Here is a 17038-nt window from a genome sequence, read left to right on the forward strand (position 1 = left end):
TCCGCAGGGAGCGAGCCGCCCCCACCCCCTTCCTCTCCCGAGTGCCGGGCTTTCCCTAGAAGTCGGCCGGGCTGAGCAGGGTGCGGACTCTGCTCCCCGCCGTCTTTCCTGTCCCGAAACTCGAAAGCCCGAGACGCCGGGCCGGAGGGAGCCGGTCGGGGTCAGGGCGAGGGAGCGCGCGGCGCACTCGGGGCCCTCCCCTCCCCCCACCCCGGCGCCCCTCCCCCCCGGCGGGCCCGGCTCCCGGCTCGTGCGGCCGCCGCGGGAGCGGCAGGGTTAAGCCCTGGAATGTGGCGGCGAGGAATGTGCATGCTGATGAGCCCGGCGAGGGGCGGGGCGGGGCGGGCCCGGGCGGGGCGCATGCTAATCGTATGCAAATGAGGAGGCCCGTAGCCGCTGCGGCCGCGGCTCCGCGGAGCTTCCCGGATCCGAGCCCAGACGGCGGCGGCTCTGGCAGCCGGGGCGCCGCGACCCTCGGCGACCGCAGGGGGACAGGGAGGAGGAGGAGGAAGAGGCGGAGGCAGCGGCGGCGGTCGCGAGAAGGAGGAGGAGGGTTCGATCTCCGGCTCCGACACAGACATGGTGGACTGATCCCCGGCGGATTCCTGGACTGATCGCCGAGGCGCCCCCCGCGCGTGGCCCCGCCGCGCCCCGCGCCCTGCAGCCCCTCGCCGGCGCCCGCGTCGGGTGCGGCGGCCGGGCCGGACAGTCGCGTTCCCGCCGCGTCCCGCGCCCGGTCCCTATGGAGGCGCCGCTCGCCGGCGAGGCCGCCGACCATGCCTAGGAGGGCCGGGAGCGGGCAGCTGCCGCTACCCCGGGGCTGGGAGGAGGCCAGGGACTACGACGGCAAGGTCTTCTACATCGACCACAACACCAGGAGGACCAGCTGGATCGACCCCCGGGACAGGTGGGCGGCCGGGCCGCGGGGGGCGCGGGGACCCGCCTCGGAAGCGCGGCGGTGGCTGTTGTCCGGGAGACCCGGCCGAGCGGCGGCGCCCGCGGCGCGGGGGGCGTGGGGCGTGGGGCGTCGCCGGCTCCGGGGTGCGGGGAGGGGTCCGGGCAGGAGGCGCGAGAAGGTCTGCCCGAGCCGAGTTGCGTCAGCCGGCCTGGCACTTTGGAGGGGGCAGTTGGAGCCGCCCGCTCCCGGGCCCCATTGCCCACTCGCTTCCCGAGGTCTCTCCCCGGGACCGTGGGTCACTCCAAGCCCTGAGGGACCGGGGCGGTTGGTGCCTTGGACTAGCACGTTGTGTCCCGTTAACGGACCCAGAGAGGCTACCTGAGCGGTGGTCCCGAGCTCACCACCGCCTGAAGTTGGCGGAATTGAGACCGGAGGGCGCAGTCGGCCCGGCAGGCGGGAACCGGCTCGCGGGCCCTGGAGGAGGCCTCCCTGGAGGAGGCCTCTGGTAGGTGGGCAGCCAGAGGTCCGGGCCACCTGGGGCATCCCGCTGGCTCCCGGCCTGGACTGGCAGTTCTTGACGGGTCGCGCCTCCGGTCAGGCCCCGAGGTCATGGGCACGGAGCGGTGTCCCAGGAACCCTTCCTATCTGGACCCTGGTGGAGGGTGTAATTGGCTTTGCTCCTTAGACTTTAGAGACGTTTGTTTGGGGTTTTACTGCCTGGTGTTAGTCTTCACCTGAAAACTTGAACTGGCTCCCGGACTTTGAAAAGGGAGCTTCTTTTTTGAAGGAAGAAGTGGTGAAATGAACACGGGAACTGAATCTTGGTTATTGAAGAACTCTGACTTGAGCTTAGCATGATTTCTTGTGGTTATCAACACACATTTTTTATTCCCGCAGGGAGGTGCAGAGGGGAAGCATGACAAAATCATTGTCAAAATCCAGGAGTTACAGTTTAGCTGAATGTTCACAAATGTTAGTCCTCTCTCCGTGTTTTATTTTTTTTATCCTTAAAAAGAAAATATTTTATTAGAATTATTATAAGAATAATAGGAGATAGTCCTAACTGTAAATTTGTAAGTTACCCATTAAGGAGGTATTCCTAATTGTAGGCATATATAATACGTATGTTATTAGAGATAACGCCATCATTTCTAGAACTTTTACCCAACTTTTTATGAAATGTGGCTTTAGGGGTTTATGACGTTTCTAGGTGCTTTTCCTATGAAATATTCTCCACCTACTTTTCTCAATTTTAAGCTAAAATGGTTTCATGCTTTATATTCCCAGTTAATTTTATTCTAAGAATATTGTTTTTGAAAGCTATCTGAGAGCTATTATAGAAAGTCATAAATTACATTACAAATTTATGGAACAACCCTTATTAAATTATCCATGAGGGTATCGGTGTAGGTTTCTCTCCTGAAATGAGGAACGGCACCTGTGCTACAGTTCCTGCTGGCCATGGCCTGGCTGCCTGCTGCTGACGCGATCAGAGGCTTGACAAGCATCACACCTTCGCCATCTCTCCAGACATAGCTGTTGTCATAAACCTCACGCTCCAAGCCGGTTATTGCGCTTTGAAACTACTTAACAGATAGTAAATGTCAACTATGATGGTGTGCACCCAACAGTGTCTTTTAAGGCACCTGTGTGCTTATTTGACCTTTTACAGGTGTGTGGGGATTCTTTCTGCTTTCTGGTACTTGGAGTTCCAGGTTATTGACATTGCAACGAGTTCTTGAAATATTTAGGCATTTCATGTTCTCTTCTGCTTCTGTTTCCTGGTTTTATTATACCATCTCATTTGTGTTTACATAGAGGATTATAAGAATATGTGATGTCTGTGTAAAGCAAAATAGAAAGTGAAGGAAAATTATATAGCTTGATTTATTCATATCACTACTTCTTAAACAAATTAAGCATGTCGGTTAGTTTAAACTATGTACTAATGGATTAACAATTATGATGAACCGTGTTTTTTGGAAACTAGGTGACCAATTCCTTTGATGGAGACAGTTTTGGCCAAGATGACTTATTATTCCGGTTTTCTTAAGGTGTTGGATCTTTTAAGTATTTATAAATTTGACTGGTTATTTTAGCATTTCAGTATGCAAGTTGTAAAACATATTCAGAGTTAAAAATATGTCAGAATGAACACTGACATATTTGCGTTTTCTTTTAGGACAATGAAGTGTCTGCAAGTCTTGCTAAATAGTGTAAGAGATGTTGGGAGAGGATATTTGGAGTAACTATTAACTAGTCAGTTTTGTTATATGTGACTAAATATATGGAAAGAGAGATGTGAGATGGGCCAATGGGAGTGTGTCCATTCTTCTACAGGATCAAATTACAAATCCTGAAAGAAAAGGGACTCGAGGTACTCGGGGTCTGCAGCACTTTTGACCTTCTGAAGCCATTTAATTTAAATGATTTTGATGATTTATCCAGTCCTATTTATGTTTAAAAAAATAGTCTTGTGTTTTGATAGTCTAGCAGAATTTGGGAGGTATTTCTGACTATATAAGTAATTATGCAAATTTAATGGGAGAATGATAGCGGATTTTACATAAACATTATTTCATTCAATAAGTTGTGATTTTAGAATACCAAAATATTATTTTAAAATACTTTTAAGCTTTTGGAGGTAGATGAAATAATGCAGACTTTGTGGACATGATCAGAGCGTTTATTGCTGCATCACTCACTAGAGGAAGCGTCAGTGAGTCTCTGAATCCCTCCAGGGGTCCCCAAACTTTTTACACAGGGGGCCAGTTCACTGTCCCTCAGACCGCTGGAGGGCCGCCACATACAGTGCTCCTCTCACTGACCACCAATGAAAGAGGTGCCCCTTCCGGAAGTGCAGCGGGGCCGGATAAATGGCCTTAGGGGGCTGCATGCGGCCCGCGGGCCATAGTTTGGGGACGCCTGCAGTCTAAACCTTCATTTTTCAACTCTGAAATGAAACTAATACCACCTACCTCATAGGGGGCCCATGTTTGGGGGCCCATGATTAGGACCCAGCCATTCCAATTTAGGAACTGAGCTGAAGTTCGGGCTACCCCTGAAAATAGTAGATGTACTAGCACATATTCACTCAGGTTTCTTGTGTGACAGACACTGTGCTAAGCCCTCTAACTATGATCTCATCTAATTCTCCTGTTAGTTCTGTGAGGTAGGTGCTGTTATTATCTTTCAGTGAGGAGGAAGTTGAATGCTGGAGAGATTGCTGTTGGTGTTGAATGTAGAGCCTGGATTTGAAGGCAGAGAGTCTGACTCCCAAGCCCGTGCCGTTTTCGTTCCTAGACTGCCTGGACACCTCAGTGTGCTCAGGAGTCTTCGGGGGGAGGAGAACCTCTCTGCCCAGTGCTGATGTTTTCAGGCCCATTGACAACAAGCCTTTACTGAGCTTCAAAGGTTTCTGTCAACTGTGGACAACTCTGTGATCCCAGAGTTGGCCACACGGAGGGTCGGTTCACCAGTGTCTTGGAAGCGTGGGTTGTTGGGGACCCATCGCGTTGACCACACTGCACCACAGCACAGGTCCCGGTAGAACTGAAAATTCATTGTATTGTGGAGCACATTAGACGTTCTGTGTAGGGGAAGAGTTAAGGGCTTGTTCCTAAATAAAGTATAATTTTACTGTAACAGTGTCAGATTGCCCTCCTCTTCCCTCCTCACTGATCTTGGAGAAATCTCCCATTAAGGATGTTTTGCCCCCCCCCCCCCGCAATGGGCCACTCCCCAGGAGTGTTTTTCTGCAGGTCTGCTACCTCATTCACCTCTTCACCAGGGACACCCTTTGACCACACCAATTGGTGTTTATGGTGGGCCATAGATCATGGCCAAATGGTCTGCTGTTTTTGTTTTAAAAGACTATGTTCAGCATAGTGGAAAAAGGTTGGATGGAGTCATTGCCTCTTGGAGGGGTCCAGAGCTAAGGTAGGTAGGCCCTGGAGATGGGGTGAATGGTTTTGCAAACTCCTAGGAGAATTCTGCTCATTTTCTATCCTCGGATTGAATATTACCCAACTAGACTTTAAGTTTGTTTAGTTGAATTTAAAATTTTTGCCACCACACAAAGCGGCTTTATGTTAAAACTTGCTGATAAACTGCAATCTTTGGTTTATGGCTAGTGTCAGATGTTGAACAACCTGTACTCTCTAATCGAGGAGAGAACTGGGGCTGTTGGCAGGGTGACCAAGAGGAGGAAGGGGATGTCAGCAAGTCTCATCAATGACGGCACTCTAGCCCACTCTGGGCCACACGGTCAGGATATGAGGACCTCGGGACTGTCACTCTTTCAAAGTCAAAGCAAGGAATTTTGCTAAACCGAATGCTAGGGTGTAAACTCAAAAGAGACCTACCTGATTTCTTATTACCGCTTTGTGTATCCTTTGAGTATGGTAGATATTAACCGAATATGTATTAGGTCAATTAATGATGAAAGTTGTTAAATAAATGAAAGAATATTAATTGAACTACTTTCTTGTTTCCAGTGTCTTATTTTTGGAAACAAATATATATACATATAACGTATTTTGGAACCAAAAAATATACACATAACCACCAACAACTGGAGACCCTTGATTTTTCCACTTAGATTAAAAATCATGACAGAAATAAGCTGCTACATTTTGACTAATAGGATAAAGACGTGAATTGCTTATAAGAGCAAAGAAAAGGGCATCAGCCCTTACAGTTTCAGTCACAGAAGCCATTGTCATAGGTCGCTGCTAATCACCCTGCAGTGGCTCCGGTTTGAGTGCCAACTGCTTACTTGTGAGTTGTTTGAGTTGAGTGATTATGGTATTTGAAGTGGGGAGAGGCTGTTAAAAGAAGGTTTGTTGTTGTTTAAATTACTCTGGGAAGCTCTAACTTAAACTAAACTGTGCTTTCTTTAAAAAAATTCCAAAGAACTATTATTTTCAGCCGTTTACTATAATGCCTATTAGAGTTGAGCAGTAAGTTGCTTGTGTATGTCTAAAATTTCTTCAGTGACTTTAATAGTCCATTGTTTGCAGTTTAATTTGGTTGGAAGACTCAGGACAATGATTGCTTTTATTATTATTATTATTATTATTATTATTTTGTATTTTTCTGAAGTGAGAAGTGGGGAGGCAGACAGACAGATTCCCGCATGCACCCAACCAGGATCCACCGGGCATGCCCAGCAGAGGGTGATGCTCTGTTCATCTGGGGCGTTGCACCGTTGTGACCAGAACCATTCTAGCGCCTGAGACGGAGGCCATGGAGCCCTCCTCAGTGCCCAGGCCAACTTTGCTCCAATGGAGCCTTGGCTCCGGGAGGGGAAGAGAAAAATAGAAAGAAAGGAGAGGGGGAAGGTTGGAGAAGCAGATGGGTGCTTCTCCTGTGTGCCCTGGCCGGGAATCGAACCTGTGACTTCCAAACGCCAGGCGACGCTCTACCACTGAACCAGCCAGCCAGGGCCAAGACTGTTATTTATTAGTCATCGTTTCAGCTGCAGATTGTGAGCTACGTAGCCATTGTGACCAGAGCCTTTTAGGTTTCACGTGGGGCAGCCCTGCTGCACTGGGCACTGTGGGAGCTGTCCGCAGCCTGGCTAGGCCCTGTGCCACCTGCCTGTGGGGGCTGCAAATGTTGCCTTGTAAATGGCACTTGAGGAAATGTTTGTGGGAAAATGATGCCACCACAATAGAGGGGCGTGGCCAGCTGCCTTTTGCTGATCTGGGAGTCACAGAAATGGTAGGGAACTCTTTGCCCTAACACACTGTAAATTCCCTGAGAGGACTTGGGGCAGGGTCTGCACCAGTCCTATGAACCTGATGGATATTGGTTGAACCGAATTCCTGTTAGAATTTTAGATTATTCCATCCATTTCTGAGGCTCCTGTTATTAGCAAAATCACCACAGAGGTCTGTAGACTAGGAAAGGGATTTTAAAAGGCATAGTGTGTGTAAGTTGTGGGTTAAAAATGATTTACCACATGTGGAAGTTCAGAATGTTTTCAATGTCTTCAGTTTTTTTCCCCCAATTATTTATCTTATATTTTTATTGAGATTTTTTTAAAAATCACATAAAACTCACTATTTTAATTATGTATTCTAGAGTGTACCGTTCAGGGGTTTTTACTATATTCACAGTGTGCCACCATGCCCGTCATGTAATTGCTGACTGTTTGTCACGGCCCCCCAAGGAAACCTCAGTCCTTTATGAGCTCCTCCCCCCCCTTCCCACCCCTGCTGCCTTCCACAGCCGCTCATCTATTCACTGCCTCTACGCTTTTGCTTCTTCTGGACATTTCATATAAATAGAATCATAGTTTTTATGTCTGGCTTCTGTCACTTACAACATAGTATTTCCAAGGTTTATCCGTGCCGTAGCACGTGTCAGCACGCCATTCTTTGCATGACTTTGGATAACACGCCTTGGTACGGAGAGACCGCACTTTGTTTATCCTAGCTGATTGGCACTTGGCTAGTTTCCACTTTTGCACTATGAAGAATAATGGTGCATAAAGAATCGTGTGTAACTTTGTATAGATATATGTTTCACTTCTGGTATATATACCTAGGAGTAGCGTTGCTAGGTCAGGTGGTCATTCTGTGTGTAACTTTTTCAGGCTCTGCCAAACTTTTTCAAAGCGGCTGCCCTGGGGCCCTCCCTAGCAGCAGTGTGCAAGTGTTCCTTTGCATCCTCAGGAACGCTTGCTATTGTTTCTCTTTTTGAAAGCCTTTCTGGTGGGCACGAGGGAGCGTCTTCCAGTGGTTTTGATTCCCTCTTTAGATCGTCCGGGTAGCCTTAATTTGACCCAGGCTTTCCCCTCGGTACCGGTTCTGGCCTCTCCGACCCAACGCTGTCCCCGCCCGTCTGTGTCCTCTCACTTGTTCCTTGACATGGAACAGTTAGGTGAGAGGAATTGGAATTGCGTCTCCTATGGCTGTTCCCTGAGTGCTCTGAATTATGTTCACACGGAAGGTGTAGGTATAAATTAATCAGTAGTTTTTATTGTGTCAGCCAGCGAGGGATACCCTGGACTCGGGGAGATAAGAAGCCGATAAGCTTCGTCCTGGCTCAGGTTGTACACAGCCTCGTTTGCGTAATCATTTAAAAAGTGGAAGAAAGTCTCAGCACTGTCCACATTGTTTTCTTCAGATCCCGACTTTTAATGCAGTTAATGGTCACCTCCCTCTTTCCCAACAGGCCTGGGAGGAAGAGGTGAGAGGATTTAAAAGTCAAATATACTGACAAGGAACAGAGTAATTTTTGTCTGCGTCTCAAGTATGATATATTTTGTGAAGCACAGATGTGAATCACTTAATGGAGCACAATGTGTCCGTATGTATGCAGCCTGCTTATTCAGAGTGACTTGATGTTTTAAAACCTTTTAGCTAGTTTTCAATAGTGGAAATTAAATTCATTTTATTAATTGTTTAAAAAAAAGAAAAGGCAGTTGGGAGGATCCTGACGAACGCTGCCTTACTTTGCCAGGTGATCAAGGTCAGTATCAACAGGAGTAAGTGAGGTTGATGCACCCCATGTGATAACAGCGGTACCTGTTTTTTTGTGGTCTTGCTCCCCCGAAACCATAATAACCCCAGTCCAATAATGAGAAAAACACCCACCAAACCTTAATAGAGGGGCATGCTACATATCTGACCAGTGCTCTTTTATACTGTCGTCATTACCTAAACAAGGAAAGTCTAAGAAACTCACAGCCAACAGGAACCTAGGGAGACACGATGAGTAAAGATGGGATCCCGGATGGGATCTGAGAACAGAACAAGGGCGTAGGCAAAAGCTAAAGAAAAATGTACGGATTTTAGTTAATAATGTATCGATACAGGTTCATTAATTTCATGTACCCTTCTAATAGGGGAAATTGAGTGTGGGATATATAGAAACTCTACTAACTGCATTTCTCTATAATCTAAAACTATTCTAAAAAATAGTTTATTGTTCTTTTTATTATAAAAACAAACAAACAAATTTTAAAAAGAAACAGTCCTGGTCGGACTGTTTGCATGTGTGGTGTGTTAGAGCGTTGTCCTGAAATGCAAAGGTTGCAGGTTCAATCCCCAGTCAGGGCACATAGAGGAACAGATAGATACTTCTCTGTGTGTGTGTCTCTCTCCCTTCCTCTCTCTAAAAACCAATCAATAGATTTTTTTAAATAAAAAAAAACCCACACAAAACATTTTGAAGTGTTTTTTTTTCTTTAGTCAATATGTGAGCATACTACATAATTATGGCATTTTGGGGGTTCTTGAAAAGCGAGGATGGGCAAACTGTGGCCCAAGGGCTACAGCCTTCTTTTTTGTATGGTCCTCCAGCTAAGAGTGGGCTTTCCATTATTGAAGGGTTGTAAACAAACAAAAGCAGGTAAGAGTACGTGACAGAGATTGTAGGTGACCCACTAAGCCTAAATTATTTATTCTCTGGCCCTTTACGGAAACATTTTGCCAATCTCTGATATGAAGTGAGATGATAAAGTATCTTTAAAATACTTTATATAAACGTTGAAGAGAAACACTAATCGTCTTTGATGAAAAGGCATGGCTCTCCGTGCTCACTGACGACTCGTTTCACAGATCCCCAGGACTGCGGGCGCCCTGTGGCGTGCAGGTGGGTCAGACGTGGATGCTGCGGCCGCGGCATTCCTTTTCTTGTCATGAAATGCAGCATGCTACTTGAGGTTTTATAAGCCCAGTCTGCTCTGAGATAGCTAGAACTGTGCATAGGGACGTGAGAAATAGGGGCAGAAGTGAGCTTTTGGAGGTACCATGGTTGTCTGTTTACAGTTTGCTGTTGGAAGCATACGGATCATAGTAACCTGTTTTACAGCTGGAAATACTGACCGTCCTGTGACATACTGATAGTATTTATAAAACCACAAAGTGGGTGATGGTGATGAAGGAGAAAGTAACTGCACGTGTCCGTCACCTTTGCAAAGTAGGTACTCATCACAGGTAAGGGTCTTCCAATGATGCTGTGGACAGCTACAGTTGTGTTACTCCGTGAGTCATTGTCCTGTACAGTAAAGAAATGCTGGCTCCGAGAGGCCAGTGGTGAGTGCCTGCGGCGGAGCCAGCCGGGACGTGGGCAGTAGAGCCGTAAGCAACGAGGTGAGGCTTCAGGGGCTGTCCCTTCCCTCTCGTGACATGGGCACAGTCACAGAGGCCCCACAGAGACTCGGAACAGAGGTGTGCATTCAACCTGCTCTGGTCTCCCTGGGGCTGGAGGGAGGAAATTTAATGTGAAAGGAACAGAGACATTATTTTGATTACTAAAATAGTTACCGACTTTGAGCTAAAACGTGAGGCTGGTACTTCTGTAAAATGAGTGTGTCCGGACTTGCAGGCCCAGAGGCTTCCCTTCCCGGTGCCTGCGGCCTCTTCTGCGGGGCTGTGTTTTCTCTGCGTGGCCCGGGTTGTTGTGACCCCCAGCGCTAAATGTGAGTGCCGGCGTCGGGAGGAAACAGCAACAGACAGAGGTTTGGGCTGTAAACTCCTGATGGAAATTCCGACTTAGGGACGGACTGCAGGATGTGTTGTGCATGTTACCGACATTGCTGCATTTCATGGTAGGGTGGTTTTATTAGGTGGCATTGGTATTCAGTCAGGTTGAAAGCATGGTAGGCAACGTTCACTGCAAAATATCTGAAGAGTGTGCCGTTTCATTTGGTGGTAAAACCTCACTCTGCATTTTTGCCTGCTTTAAGAATTTTCATAGAGATACATTAAAATGCCTGTCCTTTTTATTTTCTTGAAAGTGTAACAATAAATGAATGTGTGGAATCCACATTGTACATGATATTGCTGGGTGATTAGTTTTCTCAGCTTTTAAGTGTAGGTGTTCCTTTTGGCTGGTCAGTAATTCTGTCCACACTGCGCCCTTTCCCTTCTGCTGACCATCTGGGCGTTGGAACTGGTTTGGAACAGGTCATTGACACCCCCCCTCATTGCCTCCCTTTTTCCTTTTCTACACAGCGACACAGCTTGTGACATATCTCACAGGACAGTACAACTAGACACCGTACTTAACCTGGATGAATATTGAATGTACCTTTCCCACGCGGGCTTGCTATTGCAGCTCCAGGGACTACAAAGCTCCATCTTCCCCGGAAAGGCACGCCTGTGCGCGTGCGCAGATGCCTTCCTAGGGGTTTCCTGGGGTCTCACCCGTGAGTAGCACGGTGTGGCCGCATCACCCGTGTCCTCATAAAGCTGGCCTTGGGTCCGTGGCAGACGGAGACCTGCTGTGCACGTGTACCGTTTCTTTGTGCCCTTTGCTCAGCCTGCCTGTCATCGTCCTGTCCCCGTCCCCCCCCCTCCCGCGCTTCCAACCCCTGCAGAGCCGGGACCTGCGAAGGTGAAATGTAAGTGCGTGAAGGGGCTCTCGCCTCCTCCCGGCAGCCTGCACAGACTGCCCCCAGCCTGGGGGTACTGAACGGAGCCCCTCGTCAGTCAGTCGCTCACTCACTCATTCAACATTCAGCAAATATTCACGGAAAATACTATACACTAAGCACATGTATCTTGGGGACATGGTATTGCATGAAATAAACAAGGTCCCTCCTTTCATGGATTTTTCTCTTGGGGAAGACAAATCGTAAAGAGAGTAGTGAAAGTCTTTTGATTGAAATAAATGGGGCAAAGTAAAAATGGTGTCAGTGGGAGCTGCCCTGGTTGGGGTGGTCAGCAAAGGCCTTCCTGAGCAGACACTGGGGACCACAGGGAGCCATCCGTGTGGAGATGTGGGAGGAGACGGGGCCAGCGGAGGAAAGGCCAGTCCTGCACTGTCCAGTGCCATAGCTTCTAGGAGTTTGTGGTTATTTAAAGTAGTCAAAATTAAAGGCACGTGTAGGGCCTGTGTGTGACCAGCCACCTGTCGGATGCAGAACATCTCCTCTCCGTCAGTGCAGTGCCAGGGAGGGCGGTGCGTGCAGGGCACAAAAGCCAGGGTCGCGGCAGGGCAGACGGAGGCAGGGGCCTTGGAGGACGAGACAGAGAGGAGAACGGGCCCAATCACATATGCCTCATTGACCGTCAGCATTTAAAGGGTAGTTGGTAGCCATTGGAGAGTTTGAGGTTAGGTGGAGCAATCATGGGGCTATGTGTGAGAGCCATGTAATGTCACCCGGTTTTAAACAAGAGCCCCTTGCTCTGTGGAGAAGGGACTACTGAAGCTATCACAGTGAGATCATCTGGGAGAAGCTGTCAGAGCTGCAGCTTCTACAACGGAGAGCCCGGGTAGGTTGGAGATGTGTTTCTGAGGTAAAAAGAAAGACCTTGCTCATACTTGGGCTCTGTGAGGCAGGAGGAACAGAGAAATTATCAAGGAATGTGCTGATTTGCTGATGGGGAAAAAGCCAGGAAGGGAGATGTTGGTTGGTATCCAGGTGGCTCAGGAAGCCCGAGTCCTTTTGCAGATTTACAGGCCTGAGATGCCCAGAAAGGCATACGCATGAGGTATCTAATGGGCAGCTGGATAGAGTTTAGGGGACAGCTCAGAGCAATTTCAGATATTAAATTAGGGTCTGCATGATAGTATGTCAAAAACTTGTTCCAACTAAGATGGTTTGTTTGTTCTCGCTGGAACGTAACTTACACTCCCCGCCACTGTGCTAAAGAAGATGATGAAGGTGAAGACTCTGAATACCATCTGTGGAGCCTGTCGCGTATTTTATCTCAGGTTTCGTTTCTGTCTGGTTCTCTGCTGTATTTCCATGTCTAGCTCTGTGCACACTCTTAATATTTACTGAATAAACGAAACCTTTGATAGGTACTGCTATTGCCCCATTTTAGGAAATGAGGCTTAAAAGGTTACTAAGTGACATGTCTAAAGGCATAAAGCTGTGAAGCAGTGGTGACGGCATTCAGCCACATCTGTCTCACCGCAAAGCTGTGCATTTAACTACGTACTGCCTCTCACCACCGCTCAGAAGGGCTCTCGGCCACCTTTTTGGGGTTTGGAAGTCATAGCCACCCTTGAGAACTTAGCCAAGTTTCAACACTTGATGCTTCCCTTAACACTTTGGCCACACCCAGTCCTCCAGTGCCTTAATTCTTCGGGTACTTGTTTGCAGCATCCGCATTGAAAACTAAAGAGGGACAAATAAACGGTGACAGAAAATGATTTGACTTTGGGCTATGGGTACACAACATAATCGACAGTTCCAATGAAATAGAAATGTTCACCTGAAACCTATGTATTCTTTTTTTTTTTTTTTTTTTTAATTTTTTTTAATTTTTAATTTTATTTATTCATTTTAGAAAGGAGAGAGAGAGGGAGAGAGAGAGAGAGGAGAGAGAGAGAGAGAGAAGAGGGGAGGAGCAGGAAGCATCAACTCCCATATGTGCCTTGACCAGGCAAGCCCAGGGTTTCGAACCGGCGACCTCAGCATTTCCAGGTCGACACTTTATCCACTGCGCCACCACAGGTCAGGCAACCTATGTATTCTTATTGATCGGTATCACCCCGTTAAATTTAATTTTCTCCGTAAAAATTAAAGAAAAACCCCCCCACTAAATTATATGTGATGTATTGACTCTTCAAATTGAGCTATTACTTTTTCACAATTTAGGGTTTTTTTTATCCCCCAGACAAGTTGACAGGCTCCACTGGATCAATCATGCCCTCGCAGGACACCCAGCACCACGTCTTGGGCATATTAGGTGCTCAAGTAGAGCCTGATTTGATCCTGTCACTTCTGCTGTGTTCTAGCGCTTCAAGTTTCTTCCGAGGCTGAGATCTGCTATGCTCTACATCCTTCTTCCCCTTGTCTCCTGGTTCTCGGAACCCTTTTCCTTGTAGCACAGCTGGCGCCCAGTCCAGGCTTCTGTGGAACCCTGCCCTTCCTAAATGCACCATCTGTTCCCCTTTCTGCCCCTCCCCCACCTGAGGACAGGTGAACTGATTATTAAGGATGGAGAACTTTCAAAGCTATAAAGCCGAGTCCCAGCTCTTCCATAGTCTTTTCTAGAGCTCCTTTTCATTTCTTCTTCTTCTTCTTCTTCTTTTTTTTTTTGAGAGAGAGGAGAAGCATCAAGCTGTAGTTGCTTTCACTTTAGTTGTGCATTGATTGCTTGCTGTATGTGTCTTGACCAGGGATACAGCTTCAGGCTCAAGCTGAGCCAGCGAGCCCTTGCTCAAGCCCTCAATCTTTGGGGCTCAAGCCAGAGACCTTGGGCTTTTCACGCCAGTGACCTTTGGGCTCAAGCTGGCGGCCTTTAGGATCATGTCGATAATTCATTGCTTAAGCCAGCAACCCTGCACTCAAGCCGACAAGCCTGCACTCTAGCTGGAGAGCTTGTGGCTTCGAACCTGAGACCTCAGCACTTTGGGTCAACACTCTATCCACTGCACCACCACTGGTCAAGCAACTCCTTTTATTATAATTTTTTTTCATTGATTTAAACCCTAGTGGACGATCTATTGTCTGAGAATACCTTGATTTCACCACAAATGTGTCCATTACAGACCTTGACTGAGGCTCTATTTTACTCTGACTCCTGTAGTTGAGTTTAAGTCTTGGGGGTAAAGTAATCTCTGTAAATTGCCGTGTTATAGTTGGCTTTAAATTGCTTAGATTTGGATTCAGGCTCCAGCCTTCATAAATGGGAACTGATAGAAACTAAGGGGGACGATGGTATGTTTTCATTTGATTTACTTATTGCCACGAAACTTACCTGGAAGATTACAGAGCAACCACCAAAATGGTGACTCTAAAGGGACCTTTTAACTTGTCCCCTCCCCGTCCCTGTCACAGGGCACTGCACTTTTCTTTTGTCTGTGATGGCTGATGGAGTATTGTGGATCTGCTTCTATCTGGGAGTCCAGTATTCTCACGTTTCTACTTTTGGGTTGGTTTGAGATCCAACTTTGTGCATTTTAATTAAATGCTTAGATTATGCATGTGAAAAATCTTTTGTTCCTGTGTTGCTATGAGCAACAGTTGTTAAAGTTAACCTTCCTTTTTTAAGGGAATGTAGACAAACATATGAATTTTAGTAGGTTTTTTTTAAAAAAAGGTTATCGTTGAGTGTTGTGAATGTTCTGCCTATAAAATAAATTGTGAGGATGACCATAACTATCACTGTGAAGGGAAGAATGCGCTAAAAGTGAATAATCGTCTAACACATTGACCAAACATTCCTAAAATACTATTCAAATGAGGAAACACTTAGCTGGGCTGCAGCCGGGTAGCCAAGCGTTGAGCCCTTTTCGCCTGTTGTCTGGCTGCGTTGACTCCTGTGGCAGGGAGGCCGCAGGGTGGAGTTTGCACAGGGAGGCCATGACTTATCTGAAGCGTCCCCACTTTTTTTCCTCTCTGTAAACCTTGTCCCCCGCCCTCCCCACACCGCACTTCATCTCATTCTTCAAGACGTCTTTTGTCCTGATGTCATTTGCTTCTTTGCTTTCCACCCTCCTCCAGTCTAACTTTTCCTGACTCCTGGTGATTGCTTAGACCCGCCGTTGGCTTCTGTTGTGTGCGTTTTGATTATACCCCTTTGTGCTGTCTAAACTGGCTGTGTTTGCCTAAATTAGTGGTAGCAGTGAAGGGCGCAGGTTGGTCCCTCTGAGTGAGAACCGAGCGCGGCCCGGCCCGGCCCCGCCGCAGCAGGAGCAATGCCTCGTACAGCTCGAGTGCGGTGGACCCACTGTCCGACCGCGTGGGGAGTTCGCTGGACGGTGGGTGGGAGCGGCCTGCAGTCTGGGAGGGGCCTGGTGCAGGGATTTATAGTGATCAGGTAATTAATTCTCCTCGGAGAAGATGGGACTCTGCGAAGAGACACCCTCTGCCTTCTTCCCTCATCCTGGAGTCTTCAACAGCTGGCTCCGGACAAGGCGCCCTGAAGCGCTGGTCCATGTTCAGTTCACAGGGAGGAAACATAACTTTATGAAAATTTCAGAAGACTCTGTGGGGCTCCCCCTTCAGGAAGGGCTGCCAGGCCCTCCTCCCCCTCCTCACACTTGCGTCTCTATGTAGACATGCACTTGGTATGTTTGAGAACAGTGGTTTATTTTAATGTCTAAATTTTAATTTTGAAAATTTAAATTAGATACTTATATTTTTTTGTTCAACTATCAGGGTTTTGTTGTTGGTGGTGGTGTTTCTTTTTTGCTGCAAAAGCTTTATTGTATCCATTTGGTCCAAGGCATGGGAGAGGGCCCAGCGAGTTAAAAGGATGCCTAGTGGGGAGGAGAGACAAGATGGCGCTGGAGTAGGCGAACGTACCAGCATCTACCTCCCAGAACCAATGTGGATTACAAACTAATTTTATGAACTATCAACTGGAAAAACCAACTTTGGACTAAACTAAAAGGACTCTTCAACCCAGGAACGCTGAAGAAGCCACCCAGAGCCTGGTAGGAAAAGCGGAAACGCGGAGAGGGCTGCCCAGCTTCTCGGAGCGAATGGCAGCAGGGAGAGACTCGCGTGGCGGGAAGTGAGTTTAGCAGAGGGGAAAGGGCCCTGAGCCCCAGGAACAAAGCCCCAGCCTGCAGCCCCAGAGCCCAGAAGAAGCATAAGGACAGTATTTAGCTGGAAACAAGTCAGGATACTGTCTGTGAGAGAGTCTGATTTCTCAGACCCAGGATCCTTCTTAAAGGGACCACGCAGAACATCTCTCTCACAAACACTCACCCGGGGCTCCTGGAGATTGAGGGAGAGGGGAGAGAACCACAGTAACAGGAAGAGAGTGCAATCTAGGAGGCATAGGGAGAAACATTTTTGGGAGATAGCCACCCTAACCCCTGGGACGAGTCACTCCCCAAAGCTGAAGTGAATATTTCCCCCGGAAACAGCAATACCAGCAAAGGGAAGCAGGAGAGCAGCCAAACAAGCTCCCCCGCGGCATTCAGAGCAGAGTCGCATAGAAGGAGGGAGCTTTCGGGTCTACGGTAGTGAGTCTTAGGGTCCGAGCTGCAACGCCCCCACCCACACGGCTGAGGGCGCACCGGAGAGCGGGCGGCAGCGGGAGACAAAAGCGCAGTTCTGCTGGCAGGGGCGGAAGCCGGCTGGCCACCAGTGGGCTCAGGTGTGAGCTCAATCTTGCCCGGCTAGGGAGAAGGGGGCGTGCAAAAGCGGCTAAGCTCAGCTGCAGGCAGCCTGTAATCCAGCCTCCGGGAGAAGGGCGGGAAACCCAGAAAGGGTAG

At 48.1% G+C, this 17038-nt stretch overlaps 1 protein-coding gene across 1 annotated transcript in view; it reads left to right on the plus strand.

Annotated features, from left to right (window-relative positions):
• Window positions 1–371: 371 nt before the first annotated feature.
• WWC2 (WW and C2 domain containing 2) overlaps window positions 372–17038 on the plus strand; it is a 177065-nt gene continuing 160398 nt past the window's right edge. Inside the window, exon 1 of the mRNA XM_066237894.1 lies at window positions 372–907. Coding sequence (XP_066093991.1) covers window positions 777–907 — 131 coding nt within the window. The 5' untranslated portion in view covers window positions 372–776. The remainder of the gene's footprint in view (window positions 908–17038) is intronic.

The sequence above is a fragment of the Saccopteryx bilineata genome, chromosome 6, assembly GCF_036850765.1.
Source record: "Saccopteryx bilineata isolate mSacBil1 chromosome 6, mSacBil1_pri_phased_curated, whole genome shotgun sequence".
NCBI lineage: Eukaryota > Metazoa > Chordata > Mammalia > Chiroptera > Emballonuridae > Saccopteryx > Saccopteryx bilineata.